At 46.7% G+C, this 20,581-nt stretch overlaps 1 protein-coding gene across 2 annotated transcripts in view; it reads right to left on the reverse strand.

Annotated features, from left to right (window-relative positions):
• LOC144736269 (copper-transporting ATPase 2-like) overlaps positions 1-20,581 on the reverse strand; it is an 85,086-nt gene that overhangs the window by 62,855 nt on the left and 1,650 nt on the right. For both annotated transcript variants that reach the window (XM_078618893.1, XM_078618892.1), the window contains exon 2: positions 5,918-6,148. In XM_078618893.1, coding sequence (XP_078475019.1) covers positions 5,918-6,088 — 171 coding nt within the window. In that variant the 5' untranslated portion in view covers positions 6,089-6,148. The remainder of the gene's footprint in view (positions 1-5,917; positions 6,149-20,581) is intronic.

Genomic DNA, 20,581 nt, shown 5'->3' on the forward strand with positions numbered 1-20,581 from the left:
AGCGCATTATTAAGTCATACACAACACATTGCAATTCCTTGCAGGTGAGTCACATGCTAAGTGGCTGATTACTGATCTATTACATAATTTCATTCACCCACACCCCCGCCTCTAATCTCAAATCCTGATGGGGTTCAACAATGATGACGTCATCCTGCACTATTTAAGACCGGGAGCACGTGGATGGCTTCACTATTCTGACAAATCGCCCGAAGATGCTGGGTGTCATGTTCAGCGAAACGTCGTACTACTCAAATTGTAAATGTTGTGGATTCACTCTTCAACACACCGGTGGGCTATAGTGGTGAACAATTTTGTCTTTTGTCAACGTGACAATTTTTACTGATGTGTCGGGTAGTGGAGGGTTGCGATACATTTATACATAACGCGATCTAACCCAAAAACCTTTATTATGAATAACATTGGTCGCGAAAGCCTACGTGTTAAACTAATAGGAAAGGACTTAAGTATAAATCCCTGAGACTGCGAGACAAATCCAGAGTTTTGGATAGAATTGATGCAGGTGTGTCAATGCGTATTTGCTGATATAGCAAATCTGTACATGGAAAACTTTGAAACAAGAGATGGTTACTTTGTTTGGAAAAAATAAAAAAATTAGTTTTTTTTATTGGGACAGGAGGGACAGGAGGCACTGGGGAGGACTATTGTACATAATTCAAAATATTGGATAATTCGGCAAGGCCAAAGCGCCATATATGTCGAATTAACAAGGGTTTACTGTATATCCACTGTCTGAACTGTGTAAAAGTGCATGCTATTAAGCGGCACCCCCTGGTGACTTAACGTGCATAGTGCAAGTTTTCGACAAGTAACTTTCACTGCTAGAGATCACCTTAGTTAACACATTCCTGCGGAGGGAGCTGGCAGGAACGTTGGGTTGCTCGGTCAACGGCGGCGTGGTGTATTCCGCAAATATGGCCGACTGTGAGGGTGGGCACAAGCCGGCGTGAGTAGGTTAAACGTTGAGTTTTATAAGGGCACCACGGGGTGACCAGCCCATCCCATCCCCACCCAGCCCACCCCTCCCCACCCTCCCCTCTCCACCCAGCCGCACCCCTCCCATTTTTGGATGCACGACGGACGGACACAATAATCCCCTGTGGGCTGGTGTAACCAGGAGGTTCCTACCAGTATCAGGCACAAGATAACGACCATCAGGCAAACTTGCCCACCCCCACACACTCATTCTCAAACCCCTCCTAGCACGCCACGCTGGCCCAATCTGAAATATGAAACAAATGATTGACAGGAAAAAAACACTCGTCATTAAGGGGCCGTCCATAAATGACGTCACACACCTGGGGGGGAGGGTCAGACATTTGTGACGATGTAAGACGAGGGAGGGGGTTTGAGAAATGTGACGTCACATCAAAATGCGCAACTTTAAATAAATATAGACAACACGTTCTACTTAATGAAATAGACTTTTTGATAAATTCTAGATTTGAAGCTTTCGTGACTGCAATGATTCATATTCTCAGGTTTTTTCGGTAAAGTCACGTAGGTAAAACATTAAAAGTAATGAAAGTAAAATAAAACAAAACAAAAATAAAATTCACGACGTTTCGGAGGCAACACAAGTCTCCGTCATCAGGTGGGACCGTCACAGCCAGATTAGCTGCATCAAGTGAAGCAATGATTCAAGATGTAATCCCTTATAAGCAAGTTGAAGGGGGGGAGGAGAGGGGGGGGGGAGTTCATCAGAATGTGGTAGCCAATGAATGGAAACGTATCGGGAGGGAGGGGGGTGGGAGGGGGAGGGAGCCAACAAAAAATTTGGCGACGGCTTGGACGCGGCTGCTGCGCACGCCAACACAATGGACAGAGAGGGGGGAGGGGAGGTCTGATACACATGATAGAACAAAGGAACGAAAATGCCCATGTTTATACCAATGCAGGCTGAAAAATGAAGAGAGTACTGTTAAAAATAACTGGGGATGTTAACACTCGGTGAAGTAAATTAAAATAGTGCCTGTCAGATAAGATGGTCCAAAAAGTGTAATTAAGTCTTTTTTGCATGGTTAATAACATCTTTCCAGTGATTACTGAGTTTGTACCCATCATCACGGTTGAAATTATGTCTGTGTTTGTATATTTGTATGGCTTCGTGTACAAACCTTTGATGGTAGCCAGGAGGCTTGCAGAGAACCTTGGTCTCGGAAAAGACAATTTCATGAGAGCCCGCCGAGTTGTAGCAATGATCGGCAACGGCCGAAGAATCAGTTCTGCCGTGTTTCAGATCTGACTTGTGCTCGCGGACACGATCAGCAACATGACGTTTTGTTTCTCCAATGTAGCAATCACCACAAATGCAACTCAATTTGTAGACTCCAGGATACTGTAAGTCAGGAACGACATCCTTCACAGATGGAATCAGATCACGGATTTTATGCACTGTGCTGAATCGGACTTGGATCTTATGTTTGTTTAGAATTTTGGAGATCTTTTTGGTCACGCCTGCTATGTATGGTAACGTGATAGTTTTGGTCGGAGTTTCATGTGGTTGTTTCTGTGTGGTGGGAGAGACAGCTTGGTGGATAGTACGGTCAGAGTATCCGTTCATCCTGAGGGCCCGATGTACATGTCTTAATTCATCAGTCAGGTGGTGTTGGTCAGAAATGCCATGGGCTCTGTGGTATAGCGTTTTGATGAGAGAATTCTTTTGAGATGGGTGGTGGTGGGAATCCGGTTTCAGGTAGGAATCTGTGTGGGTGGCTTTCCTGTAGACAGAATGTCCCAAGGATCCGTCAAGCCTCCTCTTAAACAGAATATCCAAGAATGGTAGTTTACCGTCTTTCTCCACTTCCATGGTGAATCTGATAGATGGGTGTCTAGAATTGATGTGGTCCAAGAAGTGGTTCAATGCTGGGAGGCCATGTGGCCAGATGACGAAAGTGTCATCCACATATCTCTTCCACAGGGAAGGACGCAGGGTGGATGTCTGGATGGCGTCTGATTCAAACTTTTCCATGAAAATGTTGGCTATAACTGGTGACAAGGGGGAGCCCATAGGGGTACCCTCATTCTGTTTGTAGAAGGTGCCATTCCAGGTAAAATAGGTGTTGGTGAGGCAATGCCTAACCAGCGCAGGTACATCAGAATTCAATCCCTGTTGGACTAAGTCCTCAATTATTGTTAGGGTGTCCGGTACTGGGACTTTGGTAAACAAAGATACTACATCAAAGCTGACGAGAATGTCATCAGGAGATAGTACCATGTCCTTAACCATAGAGACTAATTGGGTTGAGTTGAGTACTGCCGAAGAGGTCTTGCCTGTGAAGGGGAGCAGAGTATCTGATAGAAAACGGGCTAGTTTGTACGTCGGAGAGTTTATCGTCGACACGATGGGTCGTAGCGGGGTGCCTTCTTTATGGATTTTAGGAAGACCATAGAGTCTGGGAGGTCACAAAGAGTGTGGATTCCTGCAGTCACAAAAGCTTCAAATAAAGAAAGAATACATTTCCTACTTTAAAAAATTACTGTATTTACTGTACCGTACTTACCACTCCAATCTCGAAGACTCGAGATGGGGTGATGTATTTACGTGCAGTATTTTTGTTTAAGTTGTTGTATGAAGTGTATAATGTACTGTAAGTAACATTTAACACTAAAATAAAGTATAGCTATCTTTTTCTTGTCACATACTTGGTGCCGGTCGCCGGACTGGTTACAGCCTTTGGTGCGGTTTTGCCGGATAGGCCCAGGACCGCCAGATAATCGCGCGCCGGATAATTGATACTCAACTGTAAAAACGTTTCCTTCTAAGGACACACACACGGTGTTATTTATGATGAATGTGTTGAGTTTTTTCTGTTGTTATTTGTGCATGTGCACCACACGGCCAACGCGGCATCGTCAAATAATGTTTCACGTCATGGTTATTGGTGGTCAACGAGCATTCACCAAGTGTTCATTAAATGAAAGTGTTTGGTGTTAAATAGACACAAGGCGAAATTAAATCGAGTACATTTGTAATTTTTTGCAGTGTGCCGGACATCTTCCCCATGATCATTCCGCCAACCGGACAGTTTTACGATGAATCAGAATCTGTATTTAGAAAGAGGAATCTGATGAGTCCTGAAGCGCTTTTTCACAGATGGCCAGTAGGGGCGGGTCAGCTAATTACAACAACCAACAAAACTAAAAACGATAGGAGTGCAAAATAGAGAAAAGTTAAGCCAGTCACTTAAATAAATGAAATGTGTGTATATACGGCAGAGGTCGCAATCGTGTACCCGATACCCGTACCCTACCCGATACCCGGCTACCCGTACCAACCAGGTACGTGTACGGGTACCTGTTTGCGATTCCTGGTGCGGCCGGGTACGGGTAAGGAATCAAAACCCGTTTGCGACCTCTGGTATACGGAGAGCGGTAGTGTGGCGGTTAGCGCACTGCGCTACAGAACCCAACGACCCGAGTTCGATTTCCGCTCGCGGCCAACACCGGTGACGATTATCTGAACTGGTCTTGGGCTTCCCCTAGGTCGACTCAGCCTCAAATGACTACCTGGTATGGTGTGCATACATCACCACTGGGCAGACAAAGGCGGCTGGGCATGGTGTTGGCCACCCACCCCCTCGTGTGATTTGCCGGCCTTCATAGGTGCTCGCTAACAGCACTTGCCCCAACAGTCTGTTACAGGCTATATGGGGCATCTTTGTCTTTAAAATATATATAAAGTATCTAAGTACAAATTGCATAAGTAGATAAATGCCTGCCAATTTTTCAACACCAAACGCACGCTTGGACAAGGCAGCAAAATAACACCAAAAACAGTCCCAGACCCAACTAAGACAACAACAACAACACAGTGCCTCAATCCTGCAGGAGTTCTACTGTCTGTGTATTAACCGCGAGACGTAAAATACACATCGAGCACTTCAATCAAGGTGGGCGCCAAGGACCTCGCGACGCTATTGGAAGTACATCAGCACCGTGTGTGTCAGCATCGTGGTCCAAATTTTACATTTTTGGGTTTGTATCCCGCACTTGCGTACAATGTCAACATCAGCTATGTGGTTCAGAAACTGGATTGCCAATGTCGAGGTCTGCTGGCCACGATGAGAGGGCTTCAGCAAAGAGAGAGTTCGTGTCGTGTGGTTTTGCCGTTCACTTTTGGAATTTTATTCCACTCTTGCGTACCATTGCAACATCAGCTATATGCTAATATGGGTTCTCCCCTTTTTTCTGGCAACAAAACTGACACCTTTTGCAAGGCATCATGTTTGCATTAACCACAATACTTTCAGGCGAATGCAAAAAAAAAACACCATATGAGACTAGACTCTAAGAAAAGCTGTCTCAGGTGTGGACCAATCAGTTTCAAGGACAATGCATAAATAAGAGGTTTTTTTTTACTGCAAGTATTGTGGTTAATGCAATCACGATTCCTTGCAAAAGGTGTCAGTTTTGTTGCCAGAAAAAAGGGGAAACATCTATTAGTATATTTTGGTACTGGCAAAGGAGGCCCCATGATATCAGCTATGTGGTTCAGGAATTGGATGCCCATGTCGAGGTCTGCTGGCCACGATGAGAGGACTTCAGCAGAGAGAGGGTTCGTGTCATGTGGTTTTGCCCTTGAAGGAGCACAGACACCACAGTGGTCTTACCCTGTGGCCCAAATTGTGAATGAGTGACATTAAAAGAAGTAAACCTTTGTGTAGTTTTCGTCTTGCTTATGGCAACGTATGTCAATGTCGAGGTCTGATATCCCCGAGAAAGTTTCCAGAGAGTTGCGTAGTCTTTTGCAATTAGATGCCAGATAAATACAATTCATGCGGTACACGTTCAGTGAAAGCAGCGCGATTTCCTTGTGTGGTTTTTGTTGTGTGCGTGTAAAGTATAATATCAAAGCCTGCTGCTGCAAAGAGAGAGCCATGACGCACGCCCGCACCTGTACGCTGTAGATCCCGGGCAGATCCGCGAGCACCTTGGTGATGCTCTGCACGCACGACTGGCACGTCATGCCTTCCACGGTGAATGTGGAGTGCCACACCTCCATGTCGGCCTTCACCTCCACATCGACCTTTACTTCCGCGCCGGCCTTCACCTCCTCCTCCGCCATGCCCAGCGGCTCACAGTGCTCCGGTTTTCAAGCCACACGTTGCCGCCACGCGCCGAAGCCCTACGCCAAGCACACAGAGAACGTAACAGCACGTCCGTCAAAAACGCCGTGTGGCCTTAAAAGAGAAAGAGTGTAGTAGTAGGTTTTTACCCTTTCAACTGGTAAAAAACTGACACCTTTATACAAGGCATCATGTTTGCAATAACCACAACACAAGTAGTCAAAATGCAAACAAAAATAAACAACTCTGATGATGATAATGATATGCACTGTCCTTGAAGTTTAAAGGGTAAAAACCTACTACTATATTTTTCCACTGGTAAAGGAGGTCTCATAGAGAAAGAGTATGTGATGAGGTGGCGTCTCGGGTAATGGCCCTTTCTTCATTCACACATCCAATTAGCACAGTTGGCTATGTATGGCGAGAAAAAAGTTCAACATACATAGAAGACAAATATGAAATAGTCAATCTTGATTTGAAGCTTTCGTGACCGCAGGAATCCATACTCTTTGCTTCTTTTGGTAAAGTCACGTAGATAGAAAAATAAAATTAAAAAATTTTTATATTTAAAAATAAATTATTCTTTTATTTTTAAATATTAAAATGATTATTTATTTTTAAATAAAAGACATTTTTTTTTTAATAAAATAAATTTTAGTTATTTTATTTTTCTACTTACGTGACTTTACCGAAAGAACCAAAGAGTATGAAATAGTAAGTTTAACTCGTAGGCTTTTGCGACCAATATTATTCATAAGAAAGGTTTTTGGGGGTTAGATCGCGTAAGTATAAACGTGTCGTGACTCTCCACCATGACCCGACACAGCCAGTAAGGTTCGTCACGTAAACAACGCACCAATTAGTTACTACAACACAACGGTGGTAACTAAATGGCACTGGTGGAGGGTTACGCCACATTTATACTTACGCGATCCAACTAAAAAAGCTTTATTATGAATGAAACACAATAGATTCTCGATTATCTGCGTGTGGTTTATCCGATTTGTGGGATTAACCGCACACCTAACATTTTGCCATAAACTAATAACTCATAGATTTTCCCTTAAGCCCTTATTAATAATCTAAAACCAATTTCGATTTGAAGCTTTCGTGACTGCAGGGATTCATCTTCTTGGTTCTTTCGGTAAAGTCCCATAGTCTGTCTCCCAGACAGACCTGGTCTTCACCTGAGGACGGCTGCTTGCGTTGTGGCCGAAACGTCGTGAGAATTATTTTATTATGTTTTATTTTTATTATTTTATTACTTCCCTTCTACGTGACTTTACCGAAAGAACCAAAAAGAAAAATCTAAAACCAGTTATAGATTGTTATTGTTGGAAATGTTTATAGCAAGTCACGTGCTTAAACTGAACAAATGTTGCTCCAGTTAATCCGAAATCCACGTGATCGCCTCTACAGTCCAGTAGTTGCAATAGCTTTACAACAGTGGGCGACGTTTGATTGATTTTAATTGGCGTGGCTCTGCTATCACTGAGCATGCGAAACAATCGGTCGACCGTTAATACTACAAATGTTCGTTTTCATTAACAAACTAAATTTTATTAACTTGAACACAATTTATACCCCTATATTAGTGGTTTTTGGCATAGAGATCCACGGAAAATGGTTACTTTTTGGATTATCCGCAATTTTTAATTATCCACGGCTGTCCTCCCTGTCATTAGTGCGGATAATCGAGAGTCTACTACAGTGTATCTCAATACACGCAGAATTGTACTTCATCGACAAGTGGGTTGACAGAGGGGGACAAAAATACGCATTTATTAAATCCTTTATATTAAGTTCACTTGCTTGCTTGCTTAGGACCGTGCAAATCTTTCGGTCGTTTTTAAACCCACTTCCCGTGATCCAATCGAGCTGACATTTCCCACACAGACTCGTTGTGCGTGACAATTAAAGTTCGTGAAAAAAAATTCAAAAATTTTTTAGGACAAAAATATTATATTTAATTACCAATTGCTTAATGCTGCCATGCAACCATCTGACCCATAGGTGGCAGCCATCTCAAGCCAGAGGACGAGAGGACTCTAGCCGCCACGCATATAAAGGATTTATAGTGAAAAACTTAGTTTTTACGGGTTATACTTGTATTATGATCGTAGTGTACATCCCATTGTGTTGTGATAAAATGCAAAACATGGCAAAGAACAGGGGTGGTTGTTAAGAGGGGGTTCTACTTTATGTCTTTGTCTAAGTAATAAAAACAATTAAAATTTACAGCCGTGTCAATCCACACTGGAATGAAGGTCTCTCTCCGTGCTGTGTCGGTTGTGGGTTGCTGATGGGGGAGAAGGCAGGGAGGAGGGGGCAGAACCAGTTCAGACATCACTCGCCGCTGATGTTAGCCATGATCGGGAATCAAACTCAGGTCACCGGTTTCGTCGCTGCAGTGTGCAAACTGCTGTACCACTGCTTGCCAGGTTATAATGGCTTTATGTATGTTGAACTTCTTCCGCGCTGTACACAGACAAAGAGGTTCAACATACATAAATCCATTATAACCTGGGAAGCAGTGGTGTAGCAGTTAGCACAATTTATATTGTAATATTTTCTCATTCATGCAAACAGAAATGTGAATGGATTTTGACAATTTGCTGAACTTCATTCGTTCCTCTGCCCCATCCTGAGAAAAGTTCTGTATTGTTGGCTCTAATTATGGGATGCAATACTGTAATTAAAGTCGTATGGATGTTTGGGGTTTTGTTCTCATAAATTAACGGATGAACCTTTGAAATACCACTTTGAACTTGTTTGACGGCTTCTCGGCAAAAAATTTATTGCGGCTGCAAAGAAAGACATTTGGCTTTCTTTAAAATACAGAAGTGTAAGAAATGCAACCATATTACATTCTGAGGCATCTGCAAATTGCAGGGTGGGTGTTCTGTTCACCGCTGAATCTCAGAACGGGTAAACGGTTACCGTCAATTTTAGTTAAGAGAGGCGGAGTGACGTTGTTTGTAAACACATTGTACTCAACGCAGAAAACTGTAGTGATGCGACCACACTCTGATTGCTGGTGCCAAACTGTGCCACAACACACCCTCCTGCATGGCCTTGTGGGAACCTCGTTGCCGATAAAGTTTTTTCTCCGTTTTCTTTCGGGATTGATGACATACGTACACGACGTCATCGGAATGGGAAAGGGTTAACAAGTATAACCCGTAAAAACAAAGTTTTTCACTATAAATCCTTTATATGCGTGGCGGCTAGAGTCATCTCGTCCTCTGGCTTGAGATGGCTGCCAACTATGGGTCAGATGATTGCATGGCAGCATTAAGCAATTGGTAATTAAATATAATATTTTTGTCCTAAAAAGTGTAAAATTTTGGAAACAAATTTTCACGAACATTAATTGTCACGCACAACGAGTCTGTGTGGAAAATGTCAGCTCGATGGGATCACGGGAAGTGGGTTAAAAAACGACCGAAAGATTTGCACGCTCCTAAGCAAGCAAGCGAACTTAATATAAAGGATTTAAAAAATACAGTAGAACCATTCCTAATGGAGATGGTGAAAGTGGAAAGAATTGGGTGACATCAGAAAGTTTTCTACTCACGGAAGAACGGAGAGAAGCATAACAAAAATCGTCCAACGCCCAGGAAAGACATTTATAAAAAAAAAAATCCTAATAAGAATGAATCCAAGCAAAATTAAAAATATCAAAATGCAATGGCGGAGCCAGGATTTTCAGGTAAGGGGGCAACCCCTCTAGCAATGAAAAATGATAGAGGAGTTGTTAGTAAGCAAGGATTTGTCCCTTGCTTTTTATTTGACGCGTGTGCGGCGATGGCGCAGCCATCGATCGAGGGTCGAATTCGAACGGCGCGTGATCGGCATCGCGCTCGCTGAAGGTGTTTGCAGTTATAAGTGACTCACAATTCTGTGAGTCACTTATAACTGCTTTGCCGTTACTTATTGCCAATAATGGACTCAGACTATTGTCCTATCATCTCATAGAGTCTCTGGCACATAATAATATGCTACACAGTGGTAGGGTCGCAAAATGCCGATTCATTTCAAAATTAGGGATTTCGATCGGATCATTGGGGGGCATGTGCCACCCCACCCCCCACTGGCTCCACTAGTGACTAAATGACCAATGAGGAAATAGAGTGTCAAAAATAATAATGTACGATTCATGTGGGGGAGAATCAATGAAATTATTGAGAAAGTATACGATTCTTCTAGAGGTTGCATAAAGTCAAAATGTGGTTCGATAAGAGTGTGCATCATCAGTTTAGCACGTATCATCCATAATAATAATAACAGGTTTCTTGGGTTATATCTCGTAAATAACACATTCCTGCGGAGGGAGCTGGTAGGAACGTTGGGTTGCTCGGTCAATGGCCAGGGTCAACGGCGGCGTGGTGTAATCCGCAAATATGGCCAACTGTGAGGGCGGGCACAAGCCGCCGTGAGTAGGTTAAACGTTGAGTTTTATAAGGGCACCACGGGGTGACCAGCCCCTCCCCACCCAGCCCCACCCAGCCCCACCCTCCCCACCCAGCCCATCCCCACCCTCCCTACCCAGCCCCTCCCCACCCTCCCCACTCAGCCCCTCCTCACCCTCCCCACCCAGCCCCTCCCCACCCAGCCCCTCCTCACCCTCCCCTCTCCACCCAGCCCCACCCTTCCCATTTTTTGATGCACGACGGACGGACACAATAATCCCCTGTGGGCTGGTGCAACCAGGAGGTTCCTACCAGTATAAATGTGTCGTTAAACCCACCGCCACCCGACACAGCCAATAAGTAGGAGGTTTGTCACGTAGATGGAAGGTGCGTCACAAGAGATAAACAGAAGAATACTGCAGCACCGGCAAAATATATATTTCAGAAAATAGGATTTGTATTGAAAAATATGAAATGATCAATGACTAGGAAAAATAGAATACCGCATTTGCTGCTTGTGCAGGTTTGTTCTCCTGTATGGATGTGAGAGCTGGACAATTACAGAAGACCCAAAAAAGCACATTAGAAGCAACAGAAATTAGTTTTCTTTAGGAATGTTGAATATTTTAGAGTCAGACAGAAGATGAGTAGCATATATGTATCAGGGTACACAACAAGAAAATGTATAAGATTAATTCTAGATTTGAAGCTTTCGTGACTGCAAGGATTCATATTCTTAGGTTTTTTCGGTAAAGTCACGTAGGTAAAACATTAAAATTAATAAAAAGTTAAATAAAAGAAAAAGAAAAATCACGACGTTTCGGAGGCAACACAAGCTTCCGTCTTCAGGTGGATTAGAGAGAGGCAAAGTTAGATTTCTTATCCATGTAATAAGTTAACAGGAGACTGAATATAAATGTTTGAGACTGGGAATTGTATAGGCATAAGAAGCCGGGGAAAACACCGATTTAAGTACGCAAGCAATTTGAACGATTGGATGCAACTCCTCGTATCTAATTCAACGTTCTGCAGTAAATGTCACGGACAGGGCTAAATGGAAGGGCATGTGGAAGGGCAATAGTTGCCGACATCTTTGAGAGAAGGACACGGCACACAGACAAACAGCGATGCGTCTTCCCACACACGCTGTGATGTTCACATCGTAAGCGTGCCCATAAAGTTAAATATTCGCAGCAGCATTATTATTGCGCTTCGCAACACTGTCGAGATTTTACGCCGCTCTTTTTTCCCCGCAGGCTTAACGAGAGCGAGGGAAACACCGCCTTGGGGTGCGCTCAACAGCAGCTTGGATGCATTAAAAATGCGGAATTTTGCTGCATTTTGATGCAGCAAGCGTGCTGTGACGGTTCCACCTGAAGACGGAAGCTTTTGTTTCCTCCGAAACATCGTGATTTTTATTTTATTTGTATTTTACTTTTATTAATTTTTATTTTTTACCTACGTGACTTTACCGAAAAAACCTAAGAATATGGATGAAATGAGGCCACAGAAGCCATTTCAAGGTCAACAAAACCAGTCAGGGGCCTTGCGCTATGGGCGAGCTGAAACATTTCATGAATTAAAAAAAAATGCATGGCGACCTTTTCAAGTTAACGTGCACCTCACGTCTTACCTTTTTTTTTACGATTTTCCGTTCAGGTTTAACGAGGGCCCGTCAATGAGACGCATAAACGTGGAAACTGGCTGCGTGGTTTAGCCTTTGGCTGATGGGGCCCTCTAAAACGTCGTATTATTTGCGCAAGACGGAACAAAACCATTTCCCCTTGTTCATTTACACTTTTGAAACATCATATCATCATCGCAAGCTGGCGTTACTCGTGACCTGCGACTGAAGTTGCCCAACAAGTGTGTGTCTGTCTGTACCACCACTAACTTCTTCTCTGTTGGGCTATCCTGAGCCAATGCTGACAACTCCATGTTACTATGCCAGTGGTGCATTTGTAAAGGCCCCAACCACCACCACCACCACCACAATGTCGACATCACCCAACCACGTACTTACACACATCACTCCCGTTATATAAACACGTGATTAACCCGTTTGTATGTTGAACTTCATTCGCACCGCACGTAGACAAACGTGCTAACACAAAATAAGCATTGGCGTAATAGTGGAGAATTTAATGAACGAAATCGAAAAGTAGACAATAGTTTAAGCCTCTTTCTCCTGTCCCTCCACATATAGACACACAGTTACATTAAAAAGACAAGTTGCAGCGAGACTTTGGCAGTACAACCAAAACAGTGGATTATATAGTACGTAAAAACCCATAGATACATAATAATACTTAGATTTTATTTAGGGTCATTCATGCTAATAGCATCCCATAACGCTGTACGTTAATTACATATCAGGACCTAATCCCATATACAGCCACGATTAAGCAAATGAAAACCCTACAACTACTACTAACAAGCAACATAAGTGATATTTAAAAAAAGTTTTTTTAAACACGCTTTTATGAAATGTACTAGTAATGGACGAACTCCACGACTCCAGGAAGTGGCCCCGAAGCTTGCCATAACGTAAGGGACCGTGGGTAATTACAGCCAACGTCAGTTGACCGTGGACAATTATACCCAAGCCGAAACACAACATATAAAAAATAATGTTTAAAATGTTCTAATTTTAATGATAGAATATAGTATTGTCATCAGTATGACATAAATATACCAAGTTTGCAGTCGATACCACATTGGGAAGTGGGTTAAAATTGAGTTACAAGATTTGAAGATACAACAACGACAACAACAACAACAACAGAGTGAGTTAAATGAAAGTGTAAAAAAAAAAGTGAAAAAGCAAATTAAGAAACGGCATCAAAAACAGAAAGTGATCAAAACAAAGAAATGAGTCAACGAGGTCTAACCGTGCCCACATCCCAGAGCATATTCGCAACTTTCCCATCCAAGCCAGGGGGGAAAAACCTTCACAGGATGGGGCCAATGGAGTTACCATACGGACACGCTGAGTTACACCAAAGATAAGTCACATCGGTGTGCGATTGCACCCATGGAACCCCAATTAAGGACCGCAAAGTTAAACCCCACTGCGGTCTGGGCTCCTTCAACAGAGGAGGAACAGCAACACGACATGAACTAAATTTCGATTTAAAGCTTTCGTGACTGCAGGGATTCATCTTCTTGGTTCTTTCGGTAAAGTCACGTAGAAGGGAAGTAATAAAATAATAAAAATAAAACATAATAAAATAATTCTAACGACGTTTCGGCCACAACGCAAGCAGCCATCCTCAGGTGGAGAACAGGTCTACTTGACGGACCTGTTCTCCACCTGAGGACGGCTGCTTGCGTTGTGGCCGAAACGTCGTGAGAATTATTTTATTATTATGTTTTATTTTTATTATTTTATTACTTCCCTTCTACGTGACTTTACCGAAAGAACCAAGAAGACGACATGAACTCTCTCCTGGCGGCCTCTTCTCGTGGCTATCTCCATATATATAAAAGGCAAAGTTGTGAATATGTGTGTCCGTAAAAAATGTTTAGCCTACTTCCCGACATGCAACAAACTTGAAATTTGCCATGTGGGTACTTTCCAGACTGTAGACCATGCAAACATTATAAAAAATACTTTTTTTTTGCTGGGGGGAGCTCAATAATGCATATTTTTTCAAGTGAGCTGTGACGTCACATCTGTCACGTGACCCGCGCGTGTGGAAGCGTAACGCATTGTAGTGTCGTGGTTAGCGCGCCGCGCTACGAACCCGGCGACCCGAGTTCGATTCCCGCTCACGGCCACCACCGGTGACGATTATTTGAACCGGTCCTGGGCCTCCCCTAGGTCGACTCAGCCTCAAACGAGTAACTGCTCTGCTGTGTGAACATCGCCACTGGGGATACAAAGGCAGCAGGTGTGGTGAATCCAAGTCCCGGGCGAAGCCGGTAGCCCAGCGAGTCAAACTATAAACTAGGAAACTATTGTTTTATTTAACCAGATAAGGCCCAATCTTGAGTTGAAGCTTTCGTGACTTCAGGAATCCATGACCTTTGGTTCTTTCGGTAAAGTCACGTAGGTAGAAAATTAATAGATCACGATGTTTCGATCGCAACACAAGCAATCCGTCATCAGGTGAGACAGCTTTTTGTCAGAAGCGACCAGGCTGTAACAAATGATGGCTCAACAAGAAGTGGCTGATCACGTGGAAATCTAGATTAGTCATATCTCTAAACGCGTGATGTTGATTCTGAATGTGGACGGGGAAAACCGGAGGACCGGTGAAAAATCCACGCGACCAGGATGGGGGGTAGAGAGAGAGACACGCAAACACCAAATGTACAAGAGGCGTCAAGGTCGGGTTTGAACCCACGACCTCTTACACGCCAGGCAAGGGAGTTAACATCTCCTAGCCACCGTGATGTTTGCTCCTAAACGGCATTGCTGCCATCATAGGGAGGAATCGAAATGGACCGTGATCTGTATAAACGACTCTGCAGGGAATTTATTTAACATTGATTTATGTTTACGCATTTATTTCCCATTGCTAAAGTGACAACGCAGTTGTCGTTGCTTCGATTTATATTTGCTTCAATGCCGTAGGTTATTTGACTCGTTTTACTTCTGTCATTTAACGTGACCCCCTCTCCACCCACCAGGTTTCTCGCCCTGATGAAACGAAATCAACTAACTCACTCACCCACCATCTCACTCACTAGCTCACCATCTCACTCACCCACCCACCATCTCACTCACCCACCCACCATCTCACTCACTAGCTCACCATCTCACTCACCCACACACCATCTCACTCACTCACCCACCATCTCACTCACTAGCTCACCATCTCACTCACCCACCCACCGTCTTCACTCACCCACCCACCATCTCACTCACTAGCTCACCATCTCACTCACCCACGATCTCACTCACCCACCAACCATCTCACTCACTCACCCACCATCTCACTCACCCATCCACCATCTCACTCACTCACCCACCCACCATCTCACTCACCTACCATCTCACTCACTCACCCACCATCTTCACTCACCCACCCATCTCACTCACCCACCCACCATCTCACTCACTCACCCACCATCTCACTCACTAGCTCACCATCTCACTCACCCACCCACCGTCTTCACTCACCCACCCACCCACCATCTCACTCACTAGCTCACCATCTCACTCACCCACCAACCATCTCACTCACTCACCCACCATCTCACTCACCCATCCACCATCTCACTCACTCACCCACCCACCATCTCACTCACCTACCATCTCACTCACTCACCCACCATCTTCACTCACCCACCCACCATCTCACTCACCCACCCACCATCTCACTCACTAGCTCACCATCTCACTCACCCACCCACCATCTCACTCACCCACCCACCATCTCACTCACCCACCAACCATCTCACTCACTCACTCACCCACCATCTCACTCACCCATCCACCATCTCACTCACTCACCCACCCACCATCTCACTCACCTACCAACTCACTCACTCACCCACCATCTTCACTCACCCACCCACCATCTCACTCACCCACCCACCATCTCACTCACTCACCCACCATCTCACTCACCCACCCACCACCTTCACTCACCCACCCACCCACCATCTCACTCACTAGCTCACCATCTCACTCACCCACCCACCATCTCACTCACCCACCCACCATCTCACTCACCCACCAACCATCTCACTCACTCACCCACCATCTCACTCACCCATCCACCATCTCACTCACCCATCCACCATCTCACTCACTCACCCACCCACCATCTCACTCACCTACCATCTCACTCACTCACCCACCATCTTCACTCACCCACCCACCATCTCACTCACCCACCCACCATTTCACTCACTAGCTCACCATCTCACTCACCCACCCACCGTCTTCACTCACCCACCCACCCACCCACCATCTCACTCACTAGCTCACCATCTCACTCAACCACCCACCATCTCACTCACTCACCCACCATCTCACTCACCCACCAACCATCTCACTCACTCACCCACCATCTCACTCACCCATCCACCATCTCACTCACCCATCCACCATCTCACTCACTCACCCACCCACCATCTCACTCACCTACCATCTCACTCACTCACTCACCCACCATCTTCACTCACCCACCCACCGTCTTCACTCACCCACCCACCCACCATCTCACTCACTAGCTCACCATCTCACTCACCCACCCACCATCTCACTCACTCACCCACCATCTCACTCACCCACCAACCATCTCACTCATTCACCCACCATCTCACTCACCCATCCACCATCTCACTCACCCATCCACCATCTCACTCACCTACCATCTCACTCACTCACTCACCCACCATCTTCACTCACCCACCCACCATCTCACTCACCCACCCACCATCTCACTCACCCACCCACCATCTTCACTCACCCACCCACCATCTCACTCACCCACCCACCATCTCACTCACCCATCCACCATCTCACTCACCCACCCACCATCTCACTCACCCACCCACCATCTCACTCACTCACTCACCTACCATCTCACTCACTCACCCACCATCTTCACTCACCCACCATCTCACTCACCCACCATCTCACTCACTCACACAACATCTCACTCACCCACCCATCATCTCACTCACCCACCCACCATCTCACTCACCCACCCACCATCTTACTCACCCACCCACCATCTCACTCACCCACCCACCATCTCACTCACCCACCCACCATCTCACTCACCCACCCACCATCTCACTCACCCACCCACCATCTCACTCACCCACCCATCATCTCACTCACCCACCCACCATCTCACTCACCCACCCACCATCTCATTCACCCACCCACCATCTCACTCACCCACCCACCATCTCACTCACTCACCCACCATCTCACTCACTCACCCACCCACCATCTCACTCACTCACCCACCCACCATCTTCACTCACTCACCCACCATCTCACCCACTCTCTTCACTCACTCACCCACCATATCACTCACTCACCCACCATATCACTCACTCACCCACCATATCACTCACTCACCCACCATATCACTCACTCACCCACCATATCACTCACTCACCCACCCACCATCTCACCCACCATCTCACTCACTCACCTACCATCTCACTCACCCACCCACCATCTCACTCAATCACCCACCATATCACTCACTCACCCACCATATCACTCACTCACCCACCATCTCACTCACCATCACCACTCACTCACCCACCCACCATCTCACCCACCCACCATCTCACTCACCATTACCACTCACTCACCCACCCACCATCTCACTCACCCACCCACCATCTCACTCACCATCACCACTCACTCACCCACCCACCATCTCACTCACTCACCTACCATCTCACTCACCCACCCACCATCTCACTCAATCACCCACCATATCACTCACTCACCCACCATCTCACTCACCATCACCACTCACTCACCCACCCACCATCTCACTCACCCACCATCTCACTCACCATCACCACTCACTCACCCACCCACCATCTCACCCACCCACCCACCATCTCACTCACTCACCCACCCACCATCTCACTCACTCATTCACCCACCATCTCACTCACTCACTCACCCACCATCTCACTCACTCACCCACCATCTCACTCACCCACCCACCATCTCACTCACTCACCCACCATATCACTCACTCACTCACCCACCATATCACTCACTCACTCACCCACCATATCACTCACTCACCCACCCACCATATCACTCACTCACTCACCCACCATATCACTCACTCACCCACCCACAATATCACTCATTCACCCACCATCTCACTCACCCATCCACCATCTCACTCACCCGTCCACCATCTCACTCACCAACCTACCATCTCACTCACTCACCCACCCACCATCTCACTCACCCACTCACCATCTCACTCACCCACCCACCATCTCACTCACTCACCCACCATATCACTCACCCACTCACCCACGCTCTGCACTCACCCACCCACCATATCACTCATCCACCCACCATCTCACTCACTCACCCACCATATCACTCACTCACCCACCCACCATATCACTCACTCACTCACCCACCATATCACTCACTCACCCACCACATCACTCACTCACCCACCATCTCCTTCACCCACCCACCATCTCATTCACCCACCCACCATCTCACTCACTCACCCACCCACCATCTCACTCACTCACCCACCCACCATCTCACTCACCCACCCACCACCTCACTCACCCACCCACCATCTCACTCACCCACCCACCATCTCACTCACTCACCCACCCACAATCTCACTCACTCACCCACCCACCATCTCACTCACTCACCCACCCACCATCTCACTCACTCACCCACCCACCATCTCACTCACTCACCCACCCACCATCTCACTCACCCACCACCATCTCACTCACCCACCATCTCACTCACCCACCATCTCACTCACCCACCATCTCACTCACCCACCCACCATATCACTCACTAACCCACCATATCACTCACCCACCCACCATCTCACTCACTCACCCACCATCTCACTCACCCACCCACCATCTCACTCACCCACCCACCATCTCACTCACCCACCATATCACTCACTCACCCACCATATCACTCACTCACCCACCATATCACTCACTCACCCACCATATCACTCACTCACCCACCATATCACTCACTCACCCACCTACCATATCACTCACTCACCCACCCACCATATCACTCACCCACCCACCATCTCACTCACTCACCCACCCACCATCTCACTCACTCACCCACCCACCATCTCACTCACCCACCCACCATCTCACTCACCCACCCACCATCTCACTCACCCACCATCTCACTCACGCACCCACCATCTCACTCACCCACCCACCATCTTACTCACCCACCCACCATCTCACTCACCCACCATCTCACTCACCCACCCACCGTCTCACTCACTCACCCACCGTCTCACTTACTCACCCACCATCTCACTCACCCACCCACCATCTCACCCACTCACCCACCCTCTTCACTCACCCACCCACCATATCACTCACCCACCCACCATCTCACTCACCCACCCACCATATCACTCACTCACCCACCATATCACTCACTCACCCACCCACCATATCACTCACTCACCACATCACTCACTCACCCACCATCTAACTCACCCACCCACCATCTCACTCACTCACCCATCCACCATCTCACTCACTCACCCACCCACCGTCTCACTCACTCACCCACCCACCATCTCACTCACTCACCCACCCACCATCTCACTCACCCACCCACCATCTCACTCACCCACCATCTCACTCACTCACCCACCATCTCACTCACTCACCCACCATCTCACTCACGCACCCACCATCTCACTCACCCACCCACCATCTTACTCACCCACCCACCATCTCACTCACCCACCATCTCACTCACCCACCCACCGTCTCACTCACTCACCCACCGTCTCACTTACTCACCCACCATCTCACTCACCCACCCACCATCTCACCCACTCACCCACCCTCTTCACTCACCCACCCACCATATCACTCACCCACCCACCATCTCACTCACCCACCCACCATATCACTCACTCACCCACCATATCACTCACTCACCCACCCACCATATCACTCACTCACCACATCACTCACTCACCATCTAACTCACCCACCCACCATCTCACTCACTCACCCATCCACCATCTCACTCACTCACCCACCCACCGTCTCACTCACTCACCCACCCACCATCTCACTCACTCACCCACCATCTCACTCACTCACCCACCCACCATCTCACTCACTCACCCACCCACCATCTCACTCACTCACCCACCATCTCACTCACCCACCCACCATCTCACTCACCCACCATTACACTCACCCACCCACCGTCTCACTCACTCACCCACCGTCTCACTCACTCACCCACCATCTCACTCACCCACCCACCATCTCACTCACCCACCCACCATCTCACTCACCCACCCACCATCTCACTCACCCACCCACCATCTCACTCACCCACCCACCATCTCACTCACCCACCCACCATCT

Source organism: Lampetra planeri, chromosome 60 (assembly GCF_965212315.1).
Source record: "Lampetra planeri chromosome 60, kcLamPlan1.2.h2, whole genome shotgun sequence".
NCBI lineage: Eukaryota > Metazoa > Chordata > Hyperoartia > Petromyzontiformes > Petromyzontidae > Lampetra > Lampetra planeri.